An 18709-nucleotide genomic window follows, 5' to 3' on the forward strand; every position below is an offset into this window, starting at 1 on the left:
CTTCGTTTCTTGGCATAAATGCCAAACGTAACTGGCCTTTGGCCTTAAGCTTAGCGAAATCGAAGCGAAGCTTCCGTTCCAAACAAACATCACCTCTATCCGCATGATATAAAAGTTCGCCAAACGCTGATTTAATAATATAAACAAAGAGTGGATATCAAATAAAACAAGATATGTTTTTGATAGTTTAAAATACCAACGTTTAAAATACCCTTTTTATAGAGATGATAATAGTTTTCATAAAATCTCTTGCTTTGAAGTTTTAAATATAATAAATAATATTACAATTATTGAAACAATTGGTCAAATTTTATATAGAATCTGATATTCCTAATATTACGAAGGCGGCGGGCTCGGTGAACACAGTTCTCAAATGAGACTTTGTTTTCATTCCTTCTTTCGTTTGGATACAAAACTATCTGAATTTCTCTCAGTGAGGTCACCGAAGCCCCTCGGGCGTGATCACGTAAACGGTTCAGACACTGACTTCACGTCATAAATTTTGCATTCACAGTACTTGCAAATTTTGTAATAAAAAAACGTATCAGTTTGATCTCGTTAGGTTTTGCTATTAACCACCGTCATCCTATCCTTCCCATCGTCATCCTGAACTTGTTTCAGGATGACGATGGAAAGGATAGGATGACGGTGGAAGTTCTTTTTAATTTGGGAGGGCCTGATAGTAAAAGTTCTGTAAAACCTTTTTTATTTAATTATACAAATAACAGATAAATAAATACTACCAACGACAGTTAGACGCGTTAAAAGATAGTCGAAATATTCTGCTGTATTTTTGCCTGGTCTCCGGCCTCCTCAACCTATTAAAAATACAATCTCTAAATTGTTTGATAAATTTAAATTTAAATTAATGCTGTTTTATGATTATTATACAAAAAGCTCTTACTAACAGAGAAATCTTGCGGATTTTATTGAAGCTGATTTAATAATAAAAAATCATAAATTTGAACCTGAAATCCTTGGTCCTTGTCGGATATGCTATGGCTAGGGTACATCGAACTGAGGCATAATATTTTTTGTCCTGCAACATCTGCTATTGATATGGCAAAAAGCTATTTATACGATAAACGCAAGATGATGTCATGTGCAGCTTACCTAAATGGCGAGTATGGAGTAGTTTTATTTGCTTTTTTTTACTATCATTACTGATGGAAAAATCATCACTATGTTGGGCTTGATCAGGGAACAAACGGTAAAAGCTCGGTTGTTTCATATGTTCACCAAATATTATCGAAGCTAAATCAAACTAGCGCTTGCATTGGAACTTTGGGTATTATGGTTATTTTAACCACAAATATCAATGCCGAATTAGGAGACTATATTATGTATAATTTACAGACTTGGTGGCTTATTCGCCGTGATCCAATAGATGGCGCGATGTGGGTCAAAGCAATGTATGAGGAGATACTAAATAATCCATTTTTACCAGAAAATAAAGCAGTAATCGTGCATGAAGCTACCTGGCCGTGTGGAGATAATGTTCCCGAAGGGATTGCTAAAGATCAAAGCTTTAAAAACCAACAAATTTTTTTATGGCGTCACTAAAAAGCATAAAATCATTGCAGAAAACTTAAATTATCAATTTGAAGCGGAGTGGATCTATATTCACTATGAGTCAGCTTTCGCTATCTCGGCGGCTCAACGACGAGCTTGTTCCTCTATGAGGATAATCCGCTCTTGCTCTTCATCGAGCGGATTTGTAATGATGTTGGACTCAGGGTCCTGTGTCCTGCTCAATGCAGTTAGGATATGAAGGGCACCACGTTCTGGGAACGCGCCAACGTTCATCCGGAGGAGAAGGCGTGTAAGAGCAATGCTAATTCTCCTCACACTTTGATAGAGAGTGACTTTCAAAATTCACCATTCCCTCATCGTCGAGGAAGGTACTCAGAGTCAGTCACTCAGCTCACGCTTTATTGTCATATGATAAGGATTGCAACACACAACGAAACGATTAGCTGTCAATATTCCAGCCTTTAAGAGAAAAAAAGAAGCAAATGATGTCACTCGGTGTCAACAGTCTGATGGGGGAGAGTGTAATGGGGCACACATCGGTTGGAGAACCATTGTTGTGATATATTTACTTTATGGGAAAATACCCTTTTATCCTATTTTAAAATAGGATAAATACTTAAAATACCGTTTATTATGGTTAACTAGTTTTGTCGCCACCAGATATAAATCTGGCGGCCGAAATCTAGTTTCAAATTAGCTAGGGTAAGGTTTTTAATTAAAATAACTAATGCAGTTCCCCTTTTGATCTTAAAGCGTCAAGTGCCTTCCTAAAGCTTGCGCATTGATCTGTAAGAGATAGAAGCCTTTCTAAGGTATATTCTCTTGAACACTAGTTGCCACTTGGTTCTTCGAGCCCCTGAATCCCTTAGACTAGGATTCTTTAAGCTTTAATAGCTTGTACGACTCACTGAGTTGTTGGACCCATAAGTTCAATAGAACTAAGCAACTCTCTGAGTCTGAAAGTCTTCCTTTGGCATTAGGAGCGAGGTAGCTCCGCTATCGATTCCTTTCAGCTTTTTTATCACGGGTAAGCTTGACTGGTTCCTCCTTCTTAATTTTTTCATTAGCATGCAAACCATTATGATCACTGATGACGAGGTTTGCGATCTCCTCATCACTGAAAAACACATGCTTTAAACAACATTCATCAGCTTTAACAGCAATTGAAGCGACATTGGAATTCGCAAAAGCAATCTCTCAAGAGCATTACTGACGTCTTCCTCAACACGCTTCTCTTCCAATATCAGATATCAATCCCCTGTTACATTGTCAAACAACCGGTGTGGAAAAAACAGTTCTCAATTGTTTTATGCGAAACCCGTTCCATGCTGCAAGGCACCGCCTCATTGCGGTAAGTTAGTTGACCTTGTAATGATGTTGCTCGTTCCGCTTATCAGATCCAATGCATTTTGCAACTGGAAGCGTCGGGAACGCCTCTTGAACACAGCAATGATCCCTGCATTTATTGACTGTATAACGGGCTAAAGTTGTCTTAATGTTACACAGTCTCCGTTAAGTACACTTGGTGTACATAACGGGATGGTCATTACTTAAATAAAGTAATTAGACCCATCACTCGGGTGTGGTTCACATTTGTGACCAACCCTTGTGTATGTGATGCACATAGGTGCATTCACATTAGGAGGGATGACGCCAAGCGTCATCCGTTCGGCGAGGTATCTAGAAAGATACGTCACAATACATATTAGTGTTATCTACAGAGATGACATTTTATTAGTAAAAAAATTAGTATTATATTTAATACGATAAAATATAAATCAATCTGAAATTTACTAATTACTTAGTAAGTGCGCATGAGGAGCCGTATTACCGCTTCCGTGACGACACTATACTAAAGTGCTTAGTGCGTTGGGTGAGGTCGCTTACGCGCCCACCACAACTACCTCACTGCGCGCAAGATAAGACGGTCTAACCGCTCCCTCGCTGTGCTAGTGTGTGTGTCTAAGTAGAGCGTGACCGCATTAAGACGTGCCCGTCTACACTTTGTAGCACTTGAAATCCTTCCCACGACCCGCATCTCTGCGTGTGTACGTGAGGTTGAGCCTCAACATCGATTGGGCTCATTTCTCTTACCTCTCCGAATATTATCGGGAGGTGGCAGGGCATATAGCCCAGGGACCTGGTGGAAATAAACAAGCCCTGGTCAGGCTCCTGGACAGTCCTCCTGAGCAACATGTTGCTCAATTAGAGCAGTTTGAGGCATTCGAGCTCGGACAGCAGAGAGCCGTGTCCGAGGCACAGAGCCATGCTGCGGCGGAGTCCGTCACTCAGACTCAGGATGAGCTGATGCATGAGCAGGCTCGGAGCGAGGCTCTCAACAGGACTGTTGAGATGCACTCTGCCCGGCTGCATCAGCCGAGGCCCGTTCGGATGGACCCGCCCAAGTTCGATGAAACTGCGGCGCGCACGATTGTCCACTGGCTGTCAGCCGTGGAGCAATGGAGTGTCGCGCAGCTCATCGAGGACGACAGCCGGATGGTATCGTTTGCCATGTCGCATCTGCCCTGTAAGGCCTCAGAGTGGGCTTACTCGTCGCTGTTGGCAGACGTATAGGCGTTCCCTACATGGGCGATCTTTATGACAAAGATTCGTGACATGTACCAGCCGCCGAACAACGAAGTATTGCTTCCGACGCGCTTCTTTGGAGTGCGACAGGCGAATCGATCTCTGAAAGATTATGTGCAAGAGATGCTCTCGCTGTCGGCATCCAATACCGTTGGTCCGATTCTGAAGCAAATTAAGATGCCCACATTTATGAACTGACTACTCACAGCCCATCGCGATAGACCCTTTTCAAAAAGGTGCCGTCAACGATGGAAGAGGCAATCCAAATTGCCTTTGTTGAGGGGCAATCCTACGATAGTGCCACGGTGACAGCTTGGTAGAGGACAGATGCCACTTCCATGAAGTTGGGCAATGCAGACGTTGTCTGCTACAAGTGCGGCAAGTGCGGCCATACGATAGCTCGCTGCTATGCCAGGTGTCCCTGCTGGGGCATGCGTCTTGCACGCTGGTTCTTCCCAAAGGGCGATGGCAAGAACCAGCGTGCGAGACGCATGAGCTCTGCATCGACCACAGAGGGGTCGGGAAATCCAGGAGCGCAGTAGAGGCGGGATGCTCTACTGACGCGGACTTTGAAGCTACCCCTAACTTCAGAGTTGTCGAACAAATGGGTAGCATAATAAAGTGTGCTTGTCAAGTGTCGAGTGCACCTATTGGGCACCGAAATTTTTGTGGTTCGAGTCTGCAAGACAGCGTCTAAATGACTCTTCTGTGACTCTATTTCGCTCAGCCGTCCTCGGCCCTACAATGTACGAATCCATCGTATAGTGGTAGGTACAATTTCATAACTTAAGTAACTGACCATCCCCTTAAGTACAGAAAGTGTACTTAACGATAATTGTGTGACATTAGGGCAATTATAGCCCGTTACGTGTAAAAAGTACATATTTGTTGTGTGTAATCGCCTTAGGCGCTCACCAACGACCTCGCTGTGTCCGAAGGTGTGTGCGTTGTAGTGCGAGGTCGCTTCCGAAGCGCCTGCCCTCAGGGGTTAGCCTTTGCATTTGTTTCTATGTTGGAAGCCGCCGATCCAGACCGAGCCTGCTGCATTTATCGTGTGGCACAACATGAATTTTGTAATACTGATGAGGCCTCCATACAAATTGCTGACATTTGTTCGATCGAGTCAATTACGCGTTCGTTAAAAATATTTGAATTTGTTTTGTAACCATACAAGCCACACACAACACAAAATAGGGTTTTATTCGTATGGTCAAGCAAAAGCTATTTTGTGCTCTAAATATGCATAATTTCGTAAAGTTACAAGTAAATCTGCTCGTCCTCTTCCATTTTGTGATGTAGCCCGACCGTCTCGACGGCAAACTCTCCAAATTTGATCTCTTCGCCAGTCTTGCCGATCAGGAAGCGCTTTTTGTAAATTAAATTGGGGTAAATCTGCTCCGTCTGCACCAACACAAACCTCTCCGCACGTGCGTTGCCTCCACGCGGTGGTGCTAGGCGAGCCCGCTCGTTTGGTAATACGATAACCAAAACTGTTAAAAGTAGCAATACGCCACATGCCGTCCAAGTACAAATGATGCCCACCCTTGTATTTGTCAAGAATACTCGGACTCGACGAGTTGTAGTACCATCGAGTCGGCGTTGAATTGCTGTTGCTGTGTCGACGCTTGATGTATCAACCAATTGAGCATTCTGAAAGATATAAAATAAAGCAGATGCTGCCATAATTTCAACGATATCACCAGCAAAGTAAAAGTGGTTGCTTTGTATGTATTGAAGGAAAGTTTCCACTACAGCCGAGCACGAGTGCGTGCTGATTCGTGACCAAGACTCCAAGTGCTGCAAGATCGCGAATGGCGACGCTTGTCCAGAGTGAAGTCTAAGCTTTGGCTCCAGCAGCTGAACAAGCGATACAGTTTGACCATGATTTGCAATTTGAAATTGAGTCGGGAGCCACTGCTTTGGCAATACCAAGTGGCGATAATCACTGTCGAGTTGATGATACAGTACCTGACAGCCTTCTTTGGAAGTCGTCGACTTACACTTGGTGGTAGACTGAATAAAACGCCATGATATGCGCCCAAACGATAGCACTAATGACTGGGATATTGCATCTGTGTCACGATTATAGCTGGAAACGGTGGTGAAAGCATAGAGAAATGCCGCATCTGACATGTTCATAGGCGCCATTCCAATCTGCTTGCGGGGCAAGCGTTGTCCAAAGTTAAGCTGAGGCTCTAGCAACGCACAACTAGTAACACCGCAAACCACAGAGGTATTGGCGTGACTGCGCAGTGGCAATCTTAAAGTCATGACATGCAAATCCATCAACGAGCTCAGCTCTCGAAATTCAAACGAAGCGTCAACAGCAGCATTGACTGCTAAAGGCACTCCTGTATCAAGTAGCGACTTCAGGACATCGTCAAAGAATTCACTAATGCGTAACGGAGGCGAGCTCTTCTTTTCTTCGCTAGTTGCTCGGATACTTTGCATGAAAATGGAGTTTCCCTGCTTCCACAAATCGTGTGCCATTGCTAGTGACATCACTCCACCGAGCTTCTCGTCACCAGCAGCTTCACGGGCACCATTGTGCGTGACATCATAGCGCTTGAACGCTTCAATAAACTGTTTTTCTTTTCCAAATTCAGCGCCCCACTCTCGCAGAGGAAAGCCAAATAACGCCTTTGGAGCCGCAGCCAGTAACATATCCGCTTCAAACAAATCGTTGCCATTAGAATCGCACGTTGACATGTCCAAGGGCTGCATGGGAACCACCATCCGTCTCAAAGCTGTCTTCAAAATGGTGCCGCCTAGTCCGTCGTCTCCAAAATTTGGCACGTTTTGCATCAACAGCCTCGTTGTCGCGGCCATGTGGCGGCTGCTCGTGGCTTTGTCTTCTCTTTGGTTGGCTTGCACAGCCGAAAGCGAGCTGCCCACTGCCATCATGACGGTAGGAATAAATATCGTGAGCGCAAATTTTTTGAATTTGCTCTGCTTTTTGGTTGCTGGGTCGTCGCTCGGATACCATCTCAGATTGTGAAGATACACAAGAAAGACAGGAAAGATTTCTTCCACACCAAGGCCGACAATCGACTCGACAAAGCCCATCATAAGTCCAATGTACGAGTTCACCGTGTCGGTTTTCGTTTCAGCATCAACAATTGGGACCTTCTGCTTCACTACAAAACCCTCGCGCAGCCAAGCGGCGATTGCCGACATGGTAGCGGCCGTGATCACCACAAGCACGGCAAATCGCTTCCTTCGAAGAATAATTTCCGGTCTAGGCTGCGTGAATTCCTCGTACGCCGCACCTTGATTTGCCCCGCTATCGCTAATGCTGCACAAGCGGTCGATGTTGTCTAGAACCAGGTACGGAGAGGAGCCTGCGCTCTCGGTGGCATGCTGGTCACAACGCTCCTCGGTGGGCCCGATACCGCTGCCGGCCAGTATAGCGTTTGGTGACTCGCACTCAAAAGCGTCGTCCGTGTAAGAGGACATGCGATCCTGTTCTAGCTGCCGACGGTCGGCGAAGTGCAATTCGTACTTTGCCGCCGATTGCGACTGCCCAACTCTGCCCATTCTAATATTTCCACACTAAAATGAGGCCGAAATCGTATCATCGTGCTTCGTTGCAACACCACCGACCGTAAAATCACAGAAACTTTTAAATTACAAGATCTAAACTTTCTAAAAGCGCTCTGAAATTAGGGATTTGGTAGAAGGATTATTTCATACAAGGGCTTATATTTATTCGGCGTTTTCCTTTTAATTCATGGACCGACAACAGCGGTGGAGTCTCTCCAGATCAACAGAAAACTCAACCAGCGAGCGGTATGTCAGCCTCGCGGCCCGAATCTAGTATCAAAGTCAGCAATATGCACCGCAGCTTCGCGCCATGCGATGCGGCGATGAATGACACAATGCGCTCCAACGCGTTGGCCGACTGCAATACGATCGTGGACATGAGTCTGCGGCTCTCTCGCTTTGTCTTGTGCGTGGTTGCGGCGCTTCTCTTTGCGTTTGGCTTTGCGTTGGTTACAAGTAACAAGAAAGTTTTGACGCATGTGTACGAAGATAAGCTGGCTGGCAACGAGACGCTGTCTGCCACGGCCTCGTCTGTCGTTGAGAATTATAATACACTTTTTGGCTACGTCCTTTTCACGGGTGGCAAGGTCTTTGAAGTTTTTTGCGAGACGCTTATTTTTCCAACGCTGGCTACCTACTTGCACAACTGCAGTCTGTACCCAGGAGACCAACCAGCGCGGATGCACTCGTTCGTTAAGGCACGTTGCATCTTTTGGGGGCTTAAGACTGTAATAATCCTCATGAACGTCGGTTTTACCAGTGTCTACGTGGGTCAGACCACATTAGATTTGGAAACAGCATCGCGTCACCTTGCAGTCTCGGACGATTTTACAATGATGTCGACGCATTTTAAGACGCCACGAGCCGTCGAGATTGATTCAATCCTACGGACATCGTTGTCAGGTGCGACAATCCCTTTTGCGTTCAAGGACACGTGCCCTGGTCGCGACAGCGAAGATGTTTCAATGAAGAAAGCTTGGGTCGACGACGTGGACACCACATTTGTGAGCTTCAGCTTCCCGGCGCCTGCGTGGAACGCTGCTCTGCTCTTATCGGAAGGAACAACCCCGACAACATCTGCAAGCATCTCGCTGCAAGACTATTCGGTTAACGGTCAAAAGCCCATCAATGCAGACGACTGGGATATTCCAGAGCTGTACTCTTGCTTCAAGCAGGGAACTGATAAATTGGGTCTCTCGATTGTTCAGCATAGTGCGGTTTATCCGCTATCATCCGACGATTTAGTCCATGCCATTGCGGGTGAGCTGAAAGCAGCGCTTGGCGATACTATGAATGTAAGTGATTTAATTATTCACCTGGAGCACCGTGAAGTGGCTGAAGATATACACTTTACTAGTTTGGCCATCTCTATTCCGGTAGAAATGAATGACAGGGGAAGTATACTATGTGGACATTTCGATTGTGTTTATGCCGCATCGTCAACTATGTTGAACAAACTTCACCTGCAGTCATCAATATCGATCGCATCTTACGAAGGAGATGAAAACACCGCTTTGGTTTATGGTAGCACCAATCAGTTTTTGCAAGAAGTACATTCAGCTCAAACACCACACGAGGTGTTAATACTTTCGATGGGCAAGCTGAGTTGGCAGCTTAGCCCACTACACATTCGCCATGATGCTGCGTGTGCCGATGATGGCGAGCAACAGTGTGTTGGTCTAAGTTTGCCTTTAGGCATAAGCGAAGACATTCTATTGATTAAAAAGAAAGCGCTGTCCACACAGCACCTTGCAAACCCCTTTAAACTTGTGACGCTGCATCCAGCTAGGATTCAGGATGCGGCACGATCCGAGAAAAATGTGGTGACTTCATGGTATCGGCTATTATCACCAGCCGGCTTAATTTTGCGTCCTAGCGCTTTTGAATGCAACTCGCTGGTAGATGCCTACCTGACCCACTTAAAAACAAACCATTTATATCTGGATGAGAGCCTGTCCCTCGATATGTATTCTGCAGCGCTATTGTATTTGGTTCAGCGCGGAGTGCCGGCATCATTGCCAGACGCCATATCGCGAAGACGACTCTCTGAGATGGCATTGACCGAAGTTGGCAATTTTGCTGCTGCAACTGCAGACATTGAAGTGAACGTCCCTACTGCGACTGCCATGGTAACGGTTGCGGGGTCAATTTTCATCGTGCTGTTAATGTTGTGTGTCATTTTCTTGCCGACTTCGCGAGTAAAATTGTCACCAGACACAACGCCAGCAGCCCAGTACGTGCAAATTCTGACGGACGACTTGTATCCAGACTTGGTGCACAAAAAGCGTTTGCGGTTCTCGAACGGTGATTGCCTCCTTTTCAACGAGTACGTCGTTGACACAATTGGGCTGCATGCCAAACGTGATCAGTCCAAAAAAATCTACCTTTAAGCTCAAAAGAGACGACAACCTTAGCAAATTTGTACTTTCATCGCAACTCAACAAACGACTTTTTGTGTGTCAATAATCAATGAATGTGTCCTTAAACAGAAGCATTCTGATGATTCGTTGGAAGGATTCGAGTTGCATACCAAAGACTTTTTTTTAACAATCTAGCAAATTTCATGCAGGAGTTTATGATTCAAAATTCCTGCAGCGAGATTAGCAACAGCGATATCCGCCATGGCTTGCCGAGCCTTGAACGTGGCTGAACCTATGTGAGGTACCAGAACGCAATTCTTGAGAAAAAACAGTGGATGTTTCGGATAAAGAGGTTCTGGATAGACTACATCCAAACCGGCAGCAGCAATGACCTGATTTTGGAGGGCCTCTACGAGAGCATCTTGATCCACTAGCTCACCTCTGCCAGTATTTATCAGTACTGCATTTGGCTTCATGAGTTTAAGATCTTTTGCGCCAATGCTGCAGCGAGTCGCTTCTGTCAATGGCTGGTGAAGACTTACAACGTCGCTTCTGCGTAGTAGCGTCTCCATGTCTACATACTCTACGGATCCCGGTCCGCCCCCAAGTGACTCTGCAACGTCAAGCTTTGCACGAGGTCCTGTGTATAGAATATTGCAGTTGAAGCCGTGCTTAAGCATACGAGCATACGTCGAACCAATTCTCCCAAGACCAACAACACCAATCGTACTACCGCTTATGTCAGAGCCACAGTACTGAAACGGACGCCAGACGCCCCAATCGCCATTCTTAGCGCTTGTCGCACACTCCACAATTCGACGTTTGACAGCAAAAGTCAGCGCTACGGCCGTCTCTGCGGTAGACACATCTAAAACTCCAGGAGTGTATCCTACCCTTACATTCCGAGCTTTGCAGGCTTCTACATCAATATTATCAAACCCAACTGACATGGTGGATACAACACGGAGGGAAGGTCCAGCAGCATCCAGTATCTCGGCATCTACTCTGTCCGTGAGAAGACAGAATAATCCTGTGCATCCCTTTACACGTTTTTGCAGCTCCTCACGTGTGATGCATCTCTCTTCATGGGAGAAATAGTCTATTTTAAATAAATTGGCACCGGCTTTAGCAAGTAGCTTCCGAAGTTGTTCTGGTTCACAAGGATCAGATTAACTAAATTATTAGAAATTACTTTGTTTACTTTGCGTGCTGTCGCGGCTAGCTCGTCTCACCAATAGCACAGGGTATATTTCTCGAGAAAAATACTTTTAACGGTGCCGCGGAGCTCATCTTGATAAAATTTCCTAATGCTGTATGTAAAAGAAATTCAATCATCTTCATTAAAATCTTGTAAAGTGCGAAAAATAATAGTATTAGTTTTTAATTAGGGAGCCGGTTCGGTATATGTAAACGAAAAGTTGCCTTTAACGTAATTGCCGTATATCTTTACGAAGGATTCTATTTTAAATAGAACAAAAGGACCTATAAAGTAAATTCACATAACAACGGTTTACCAACCGATGTGTGCCCGCATCAACGGTTTGTTAAGTAGTCGAATATTAATTCTAACAAAAAACATTCTGACGACATTGTATGCACGAGCTCCGGGGTGGGTTTAGCAAAAACCTTCTTGTACGAGCAAACTTGGCATATTTTATAAAAAACTAAAAACAATACTAATTCCCTTTGCTGTTGTGGCTGCCAATATATCTTTCATGTTCAAAAAAAAGCACGACCAGTATTTTATTGTAATGACAAGTTCCGTGTCTTAAACGCAATAATTTGTCATCAACTACCAACCGAGGAAAGAAGACAAAGCAGTGAAATTATTAAAACACAAAGTCAAGCGGCAAATACCAGCAGTTTCTTTTTATTGTGCTTAAAATGCACATCTCAATCACTACAGCTCTTCCTACCCCATTTATCCGCCACAACTAATATCCGGGTCACTTTTCTCCAACAGCCCGTATGAAACGCTAAAGACTCACCTCACGTAGATAGATGGGTGAGGAGCGATCGCACTTTTGCCCAGAAATTTTTTAGGTATCTATATGCAAATGTTAAGGCTATCAACCGAATAAATTCTTTGCCGTTCGCAGTGTGATTCATGACGATTTTGACACAGTTAACCTCACAAGCTTCGAGAAACTTAACCACGTAAAAAATCTGCCGGATTGCTTCATGACCAGTTTGTAGAAAGCCTGGGCGATAATAAATCGAGATTACCCTCAAGAATGCCAAATTAGCTTTCTATTGGGCTCATAAGTTGTTTCGTATACACTAGTCATATTTGTCTTCCAATTACTCACGCCATCCTGCGGTATTTACAACGGCCACTTTGATCTGTCCGGAATAGGTTGGTAACCTCTGAATGCTGGGAGTGCAGACCGCGCTGGTAAAACACACAACAAAGCCATTAACATCGCCCATTCAGTTGGAAATTTGAGCGATTCAAGCAATAATATCCAGCTCAGCAATCTATCGTTCGTATTAGCTGTCATGTCCATTTCTGTACCAGAAGGAAAGAAAAAGCCTGGATAAGCCTCCACAATATTCTGCAAAAATAGCGGAAAATCGCTTAGCTGACTTGATTTTTTTCGAATTGAGCTAGATGCTTCGCCCGAAAATTTAGCAGTTTGGGAAGCTGCAAGAAGAAAAGATGACATCAGGTGCATAAAGCAAAAGACTGCTGATATGACTGCAATACGTCGGATATTCCGCTTGCGAGAAGTCACGTCCTCCGCCACTTTATCCAGTAATACACACATTTGCTTTCCGTAGGCTGGGAGCAAAATGACACAAGCTGCCCAACAGCATACAAGCAAAATTATCGCCACTAGGAGCAAGCTTTGTCGCATCTTACTGCCTGGCTTTTGTTTCGCGAATAAAATTGTACCCATTCGCAGCAAGTATACAGTAACAACTAGTCTTGTGAATAACGCTCTTGGCGGAGGCGAAAATTTAAGCGAAGAATCAGGTATAGCACTTATGACCCCAGCCTCTCTCATCTCGCCAGCATTGGGAGTGTGCAGACTTTGGAGTAAAGATTCAGTTGCCCGGTCTCCAACCCTGTGTATCTTTGAGCTCATCGCGTGAGCATTGATCTGGACTTCATCCACCATTGTTGCCCACGTGTTAAATACTAAGAGAAACACTCCACCTAGCACGAGCGATGCAGAGGTGCCAAGCACCTGCCATATGAATACTAGTTGCGCGTAAGACAAATGCAAGTATGCAACTTTTCGGTCAAGTCGCCCAAAGTCATGAGAGCAGAATCGAGATAGCATCCATAGGGCAACCAGAACGAAGGCTACAGCCCGCAATGTGGAGCCTAGGACCAACAACCCGTAGAGCCTCACGGCCGTGTGGTCTTGAGACCAATTGCGCGCAATGCGACGGCCAGCAATGATCCCTGGAACCAAAAATAGTACCCCACAAGCGTAAATACTGGCGCAGATGAGGTACTTGAAAGATGCAGAGGAGGCAGACGGCAAGGATGACTCATAGAAACCAGCGCATGATGCGGCGGACATCCTGTTTTACATAAACTAGCAAGATTTAAGGCCGTTAAGATTACCTTCAATGTGGATCTCAATAAGGTGTGGTACACATCAGCACTTTCGAATGTGGATTGTCTCGCACGTAACAAATCGGGCAAAACGCTTTTGCTACCCGATTTTTTGGCTCGAACAAGGCCCGATTAAGCTTGCCAAAATATCAGCAAATGATTGATGTATGAAGTGCAAGCGCTCAAACAGCTTTAAAAGAGCATGTAACGAAGGGATTGCCGCAAGGCTAACTTCCCCCTCAATGTTTGAAACTAGGGTATCATACCCAATCCCATTTATTATGGGTAACATATGTGGCAGCCGCCAGATATAAATCTGGCGGCCGAAATCTATTTTAAATTAGCTAGGGTAAGGTTTTAAATTTAAAGAAGTAAATAAAGTTCAGTTCCCCTTTTGATCTTAAAGCGTCTAGTGCCTTCCTAAGGCTTGCGCATTGATCTGTGGGAGACGAAGCCTTTCTAAGGTACATACTCTCGGGCAATAGTTGCCACTTGGTTCCATGAACCCCTGAATCCCTTGAACAAGGATTCATAAAGCATTGAGAGCTTGAACGACTCCCTGAGTTGTTAAACCCATTAGCTCTAAAGAGCTGAGAGACTCTTTGAGTCTATAAGTCTTTCTCTGACTTAAGGAGCGAGGTAGCTCCGCTACACCTGGTAGCACTGGTAGTCAATCTACGCCTAAATCTCTAAAAGACTAAGCCTTCACTGAAATGGAAGAGTTTCCAAACTTTCAGAGGCGCAATGTTCTGCGTATGACAAGCTCGGGACTTTGTTTGGGCTTGAACATATAGAGTCATTATGTCCCAGGGACCAGAGGTTCTCCGTGCAAGGCTTGAAGTCTTCGTGCATCCTTCCTGATCGGACAGGTTCAAGATCACCTTGCGGCATCTATGCCAACTCGGTACATCGCTGCACTGATTCAGAGCCTAAGACTCGCCCTCCAGTTGTCAATGTGAATTCATTTGAGGGGAAAGAGGAAGAAACCCTTCTTTTATGAACTAAACAGAGGAGGTGTTCATTGACTCCATCGCCATTTCCAAACTCGGAGGTAGAGGTATGGAGTGGGCACTTTCGTGTAGCACGTCCAAAAACGACGCTTTTCCATCATGGGATTCGCTGAAACAGCAAATGACCAGCATGTTTGGCCCGCCTGATCAGACGTTCGCATGCGATCACGGCTCATAGCGACTCGACAGGGTAAACGAATCCTATGGGACTATTTCCAGGAGTTGAGAACTCTCATTGCCGCAATGCATTGAGACCCGGTGCAAAAAGCAATTGTCGTAACGCTTTTTATGGAGGGGTCTCAATGAGGGCGTTGCATGGACCGAGTCATTCCGATCCCATCTGCTACATTCCAAAAGGTAGTTGTCATACGCTACGCGCTGAGCTCGGCTTTAAGTCTGCTCGCTTTAGTACGCCTGTTTACCGTACAAGCTCTTCGAGCACATGAGTACCGTCTAATAGACCGCAACCCATGGATCTAAGCCTCGTTAAGAAGGAGAAGCATTTCAAGCTGTGGAACAGCATAAGAATATCCGTAGAGATTATATGCGCGGAAGCACGAAACATTTACGTCCGGCCTGTCCCCAACGCAATACGCGTAAAGCTCGAAAGAGCACCAGTCCCGATCTACTAGAAATCTGGTACGGTGCAGGAAAACGTCGATACCCAGTAGGTGTGGGGCGCCCTACTGGGGAAGACATAGGCTCTGTTGAACCTCTAGGAGGTGAGAGTAAATAGGATCTAGCCCCAAGTAGCTCGGTGCGTAATGGCATGGGGCTTGAGTACAAGCCTGGCTTGTTAGTCATTCGGGCGACTGTAAAGGGTTTTGATAAGCCATGGCCAATTTTAATTGACTCAAGAGCGTCTTGTAATTATGTTCGACGTATTTCCCTTGAGGGAGTCAACAATACGTTGAGGCTCATGAAAGTGATACAATCACTGTTCGCTTAGCGACTTGGACTCGTGTCACTGTTCCTAAAGATAAGAGACAGTACGGAAGTCCTAGATCCACTGGAGAGTCGATCGTAGAGAATCTCGCTGTGGTAGCGCAACCACAGCTAGAAGCGGTTGGAGAGAATCCTCCCCAATAATTTCTGTGGGATTAAGTCCCGGAAACGCGTGGTCAAAGGTTCTCGGTTACCTTTCAAAATAAGTTTTAAAGAGGATACTGAGACAACAAATGTCTTCATGAACAATGGATCAACTGTGGGCGCTTATACACTTGATCTTATAGCGCCTCCGAAGTCAACTTCGGAGATAACTCGATTGCCAACGCTAGAACCGAAACTGCGTGATCTGCATAGTGGCAAAGTCAAGCAGATCTACGTACTTGTCACAGATAACAACAACGGGCTAATATTCGGTCGGCCATAGTATATCCTGAGAACGAACGGGTTCTCAGCAGCTCATCGGTGGACGAAATTGTCCTCGATGAGAAGACTCGGTTTGAACGTTTTACGTCCCAATCCTAGGGGTCCTCGAAGACAAATTCTCTCTCTAATGATTTAATAGAATATAAGGATGTCTTCCCTGAATCAGTACCGTGCGAGTTTCCCAAGGATAAAGGCACTCGACACGAAATCGACCTAATCCCAGGTATGAAATACTATGTCATGAAGTAATGACCATTGCCTCGCGAACACGTAATAGCAATCGACAAATTATTTGCCGATCGCTTAGCAGCGAATCATACGAGAGATCAACTTTGCCACATAGCTCTCCAACCTTCTGAGTGCGCAAGCAAAAGGAGGATGGCGGGTTGTGCATGCATTCAATGAGCTGAACGCTGCGATTGTACCGGCTCAAACGCCGATACCACGAAAAGACGTAATCATTAATGGTTTGTCAAAGAGTACTATCCTTTCGTCACTAAATCTGATGGATGGATTCTATCAGATCCTTATGCGTGAACAAGATATTATGATCACAGCAGTACGCACCCCGAGTGGTATGCTATGGTAGTGGCTAGTCATGCCACAAGGACTAAGTAATGCCCCTGCGACAACATTTAACATGTGTAACCAATCTGCTGAGATCGGTACGGGATTTTGCTCCGAGATCTTTTGACGTCATCGTTCATAGCAGAGCCATGAACGAAAAGACGATCGTGGAAGTTCATAAAACTCACGGTCGTCAGGTTCTTACACTTATGCGAAAGCATAAGTTGTACGCAAATCTCGAGAAGTGTATATTCGCTGCAAGCGAAATACCACTTCATGGGTGCATCGTCTGTAAACACGGCGTGCACCCTTATCCTTAAAAGATCAAGGCAATTACCGACTGGCCAGTTCCAGTCGATGTCAAGAAACTTGAAAGTTTCTTGGATTAGCGGCGTGCTTGCCCAAAAACTGCCTCAATTATGCCGAGATGACAGTTCATCTCTCTTGTCTCTTGAAAACAGACGAGAAATGGTTATGGAACGCTGATTGTCAGCGTTCGTTTGAAGGTATCAAGCAAAGCTTAATGCAATCGCCCATATTGGCGATTGCAGATCAAGACAGACCATTCCATGTGGTCTGTGACGCCAGCGATTTCGCAATCGGCTGTGCTGCGTTAATGCAATACGATACAGACGGCGCGGAGCGCGTCGTCTGTTACCAATCGCTTCAGCTGCAACCAGCCTAACGCAATTACGCAGTGCATGACAAGGAACTCCTTGTCATGAAATATGCACTGGCTAAATTTAGGGTCTATCTCCTAGGAGTAGGCCGTTCATTGTATATACGGACCATGCGTCATTACGCACGGCCGTAAACAGCCCACACCTTTCGCAAAGAATGGCGAGGTGGCTATCCTTCTTCGCGAAGTCTAATTTCTCCGTCGAATATAAACCAGGACGACTTAATGTCGTCGCTGATGCGTTATCACGCCGACCCGATTTCGAGTCAGCAGTGCACTCCAACAGTGAAAATAATCCTACTGTTGCAACACTCACTACGAGTGTTCCGTCATCGATCTTAGTTGATGACATAAAGAAAGCCTACAAAGAAGATAATGACTTTCTATTTTTAATGGATCATTTAAAGAAGCCATCCATTAAAAAAATCTTTTAAAGATTTACCGGCTTTATATCGATCTTCATCCGATCGATACACAACAAGTAACGGCTTATTGTATAACACAGCCGTTACTGGCGACACTCCACGTGTCGTCGTCCCAACTCACAATGATTTGCGCTTGCGCATCATGTATGAGTGTCACGATGCACCAATAAGTGGGCATCGTGGACGTGAGAAAACTTATCTTACAGTAAGTCGCGACTTTTACTGGCCCCGTCAGTATGAGCTCGTGCGCAAGTACATTCGTGCTTGCGAGGTATGTCAACGGGTGAAGTCTAGCTCTACATCCTGTGCACCTCTCCAACCTCTACCACTTCCGGCACAATGTTGGCAGTACGTGTCTATGGCCTTCGTCCTGGATTTGCCGAAGACGATCACAAAAACAATGGAATCCTTGTTTTTGTAGATAGATTGTGCAAGATGGTACATCTTGCTGCAGTACCAGAGTCGATTACAGCTCCGAGTTGTGCCCGTGTCTTTATCGACACGGTATTCAAACTCCACGATTTACCCCGTGAACTGGTCTCGGATAGAGATCCACGGTTCACGGCAGAATTATGGCAATCCGTGTTCCGATCTCTCGAAATACGGCTGACTATGTCAGCATCTGATCATTTAGAAACGGATGGTCAAACAGAGCGCGTAAATCGCGTCCTCGAAGAGATACTTCGAGGTTACGTTCAATCGTATCCGCATTGGAGCGAGTTTTTACCGATGGTCGAATTCGCCATCAATAATATGGTGCATGCGTCCACAACGCATACACCGTTCTTCGTGAATGGCTTACGCCATCCTCGCATTTTCATCCAATTAGAGGGCTCCTCTAGTTTAAGGGGGGGACTCGCATGAGCAAAACCATTTCTGGCTCATGCTCATCACGCGTCGGAGTTAACAACGACGCGAGTGATGTCGATGTCGAAGAAATCGACATCGAAAATGAGAGTGATCTTATGGCAGTACGCACTAAGCGTACTGAAAAAGAAAAAACAAATGATCAGCAGAAGAATTTCTGCTAACTCGAGAATCAATAATCCGTTTCGTTCAGGATTCCA

General features: G+C 45.2%; 4 protein-coding genes across 4 annotated transcripts; 1 reads left to right on the plus strand and 3 right to left on the minus strand.

Moving 5' to 3' along the window:
- Positions 1-5376: 5376 nt before the first annotated feature.
- On the minus strand, positions 5377-7656 carry CCR75_008574 (uncharacterized protein; the record flags this gene model as incomplete). Its single annotated transcript, XM_067966626.1, has 1 exon — positions 5377-7656. One exon carries the CDS (start codon positions 7654-7656, stop codon positions 5377-5379), a length of 2280 nt encoding a protein of 759 aa, XP_067816941.1.
- A 296-nt stretch (positions 7657-7952) lies between these two features.
- Positions 7953-10052, plus strand: CCR75_008573 (uncharacterized protein; the record flags this gene model as incomplete). The annotated part of the gene is made up of 1 exon (XM_067966625.1): positions 7953-10052. One exon carries the CDS (start codon positions 7953-7955, stop codon positions 10050-10052), a length of 2100 nt encoding a protein of 699 aa, XP_067816938.1.
- A 161-nt stretch (positions 10053-10213) lies between these two features.
- CCR75_008572 (uncharacterized protein) lies at positions 10214-10972 on the minus strand (the record flags this gene model as incomplete). Its single annotated transcript, XM_067966624.1, has 1 exon — positions 10214-10972. The coding sequence occupies one exon, from the start codon at positions 10970-10972 to the stop codon at positions 10214-10216; it is 759 nt and encodes a 252-aa protein (XP_067816939.1).
- A 1374-nt stretch (positions 10973-12346) lies between these two features.
- On the minus strand, positions 12347-13555 carry CCR75_008571 (uncharacterized protein; the record flags this gene model as incomplete). The annotated part of the gene is made up of 1 exon (XM_067966623.1): positions 12347-13555. The coding sequence occupies one exon, from the start codon at positions 13553-13555 to the stop codon at positions 12347-12349; it is 1209 nt and encodes a 402-aa protein (XP_067816940.1).
- Between the last annotated feature and the right edge of the window lie 5154 nt (positions 13556-18709).

Source organism: Bremia lactucae, linkage group LG14 (assembly GCF_004359215.1).
Source record: "Bremia lactucae strain SF5 linkage group LG14, whole genome shotgun sequence".
Lineage (NCBI taxonomy): Eukaryota > Oomycota > Peronosporomycetes > Peronosporales > Peronosporaceae > Bremia > Bremia lactucae.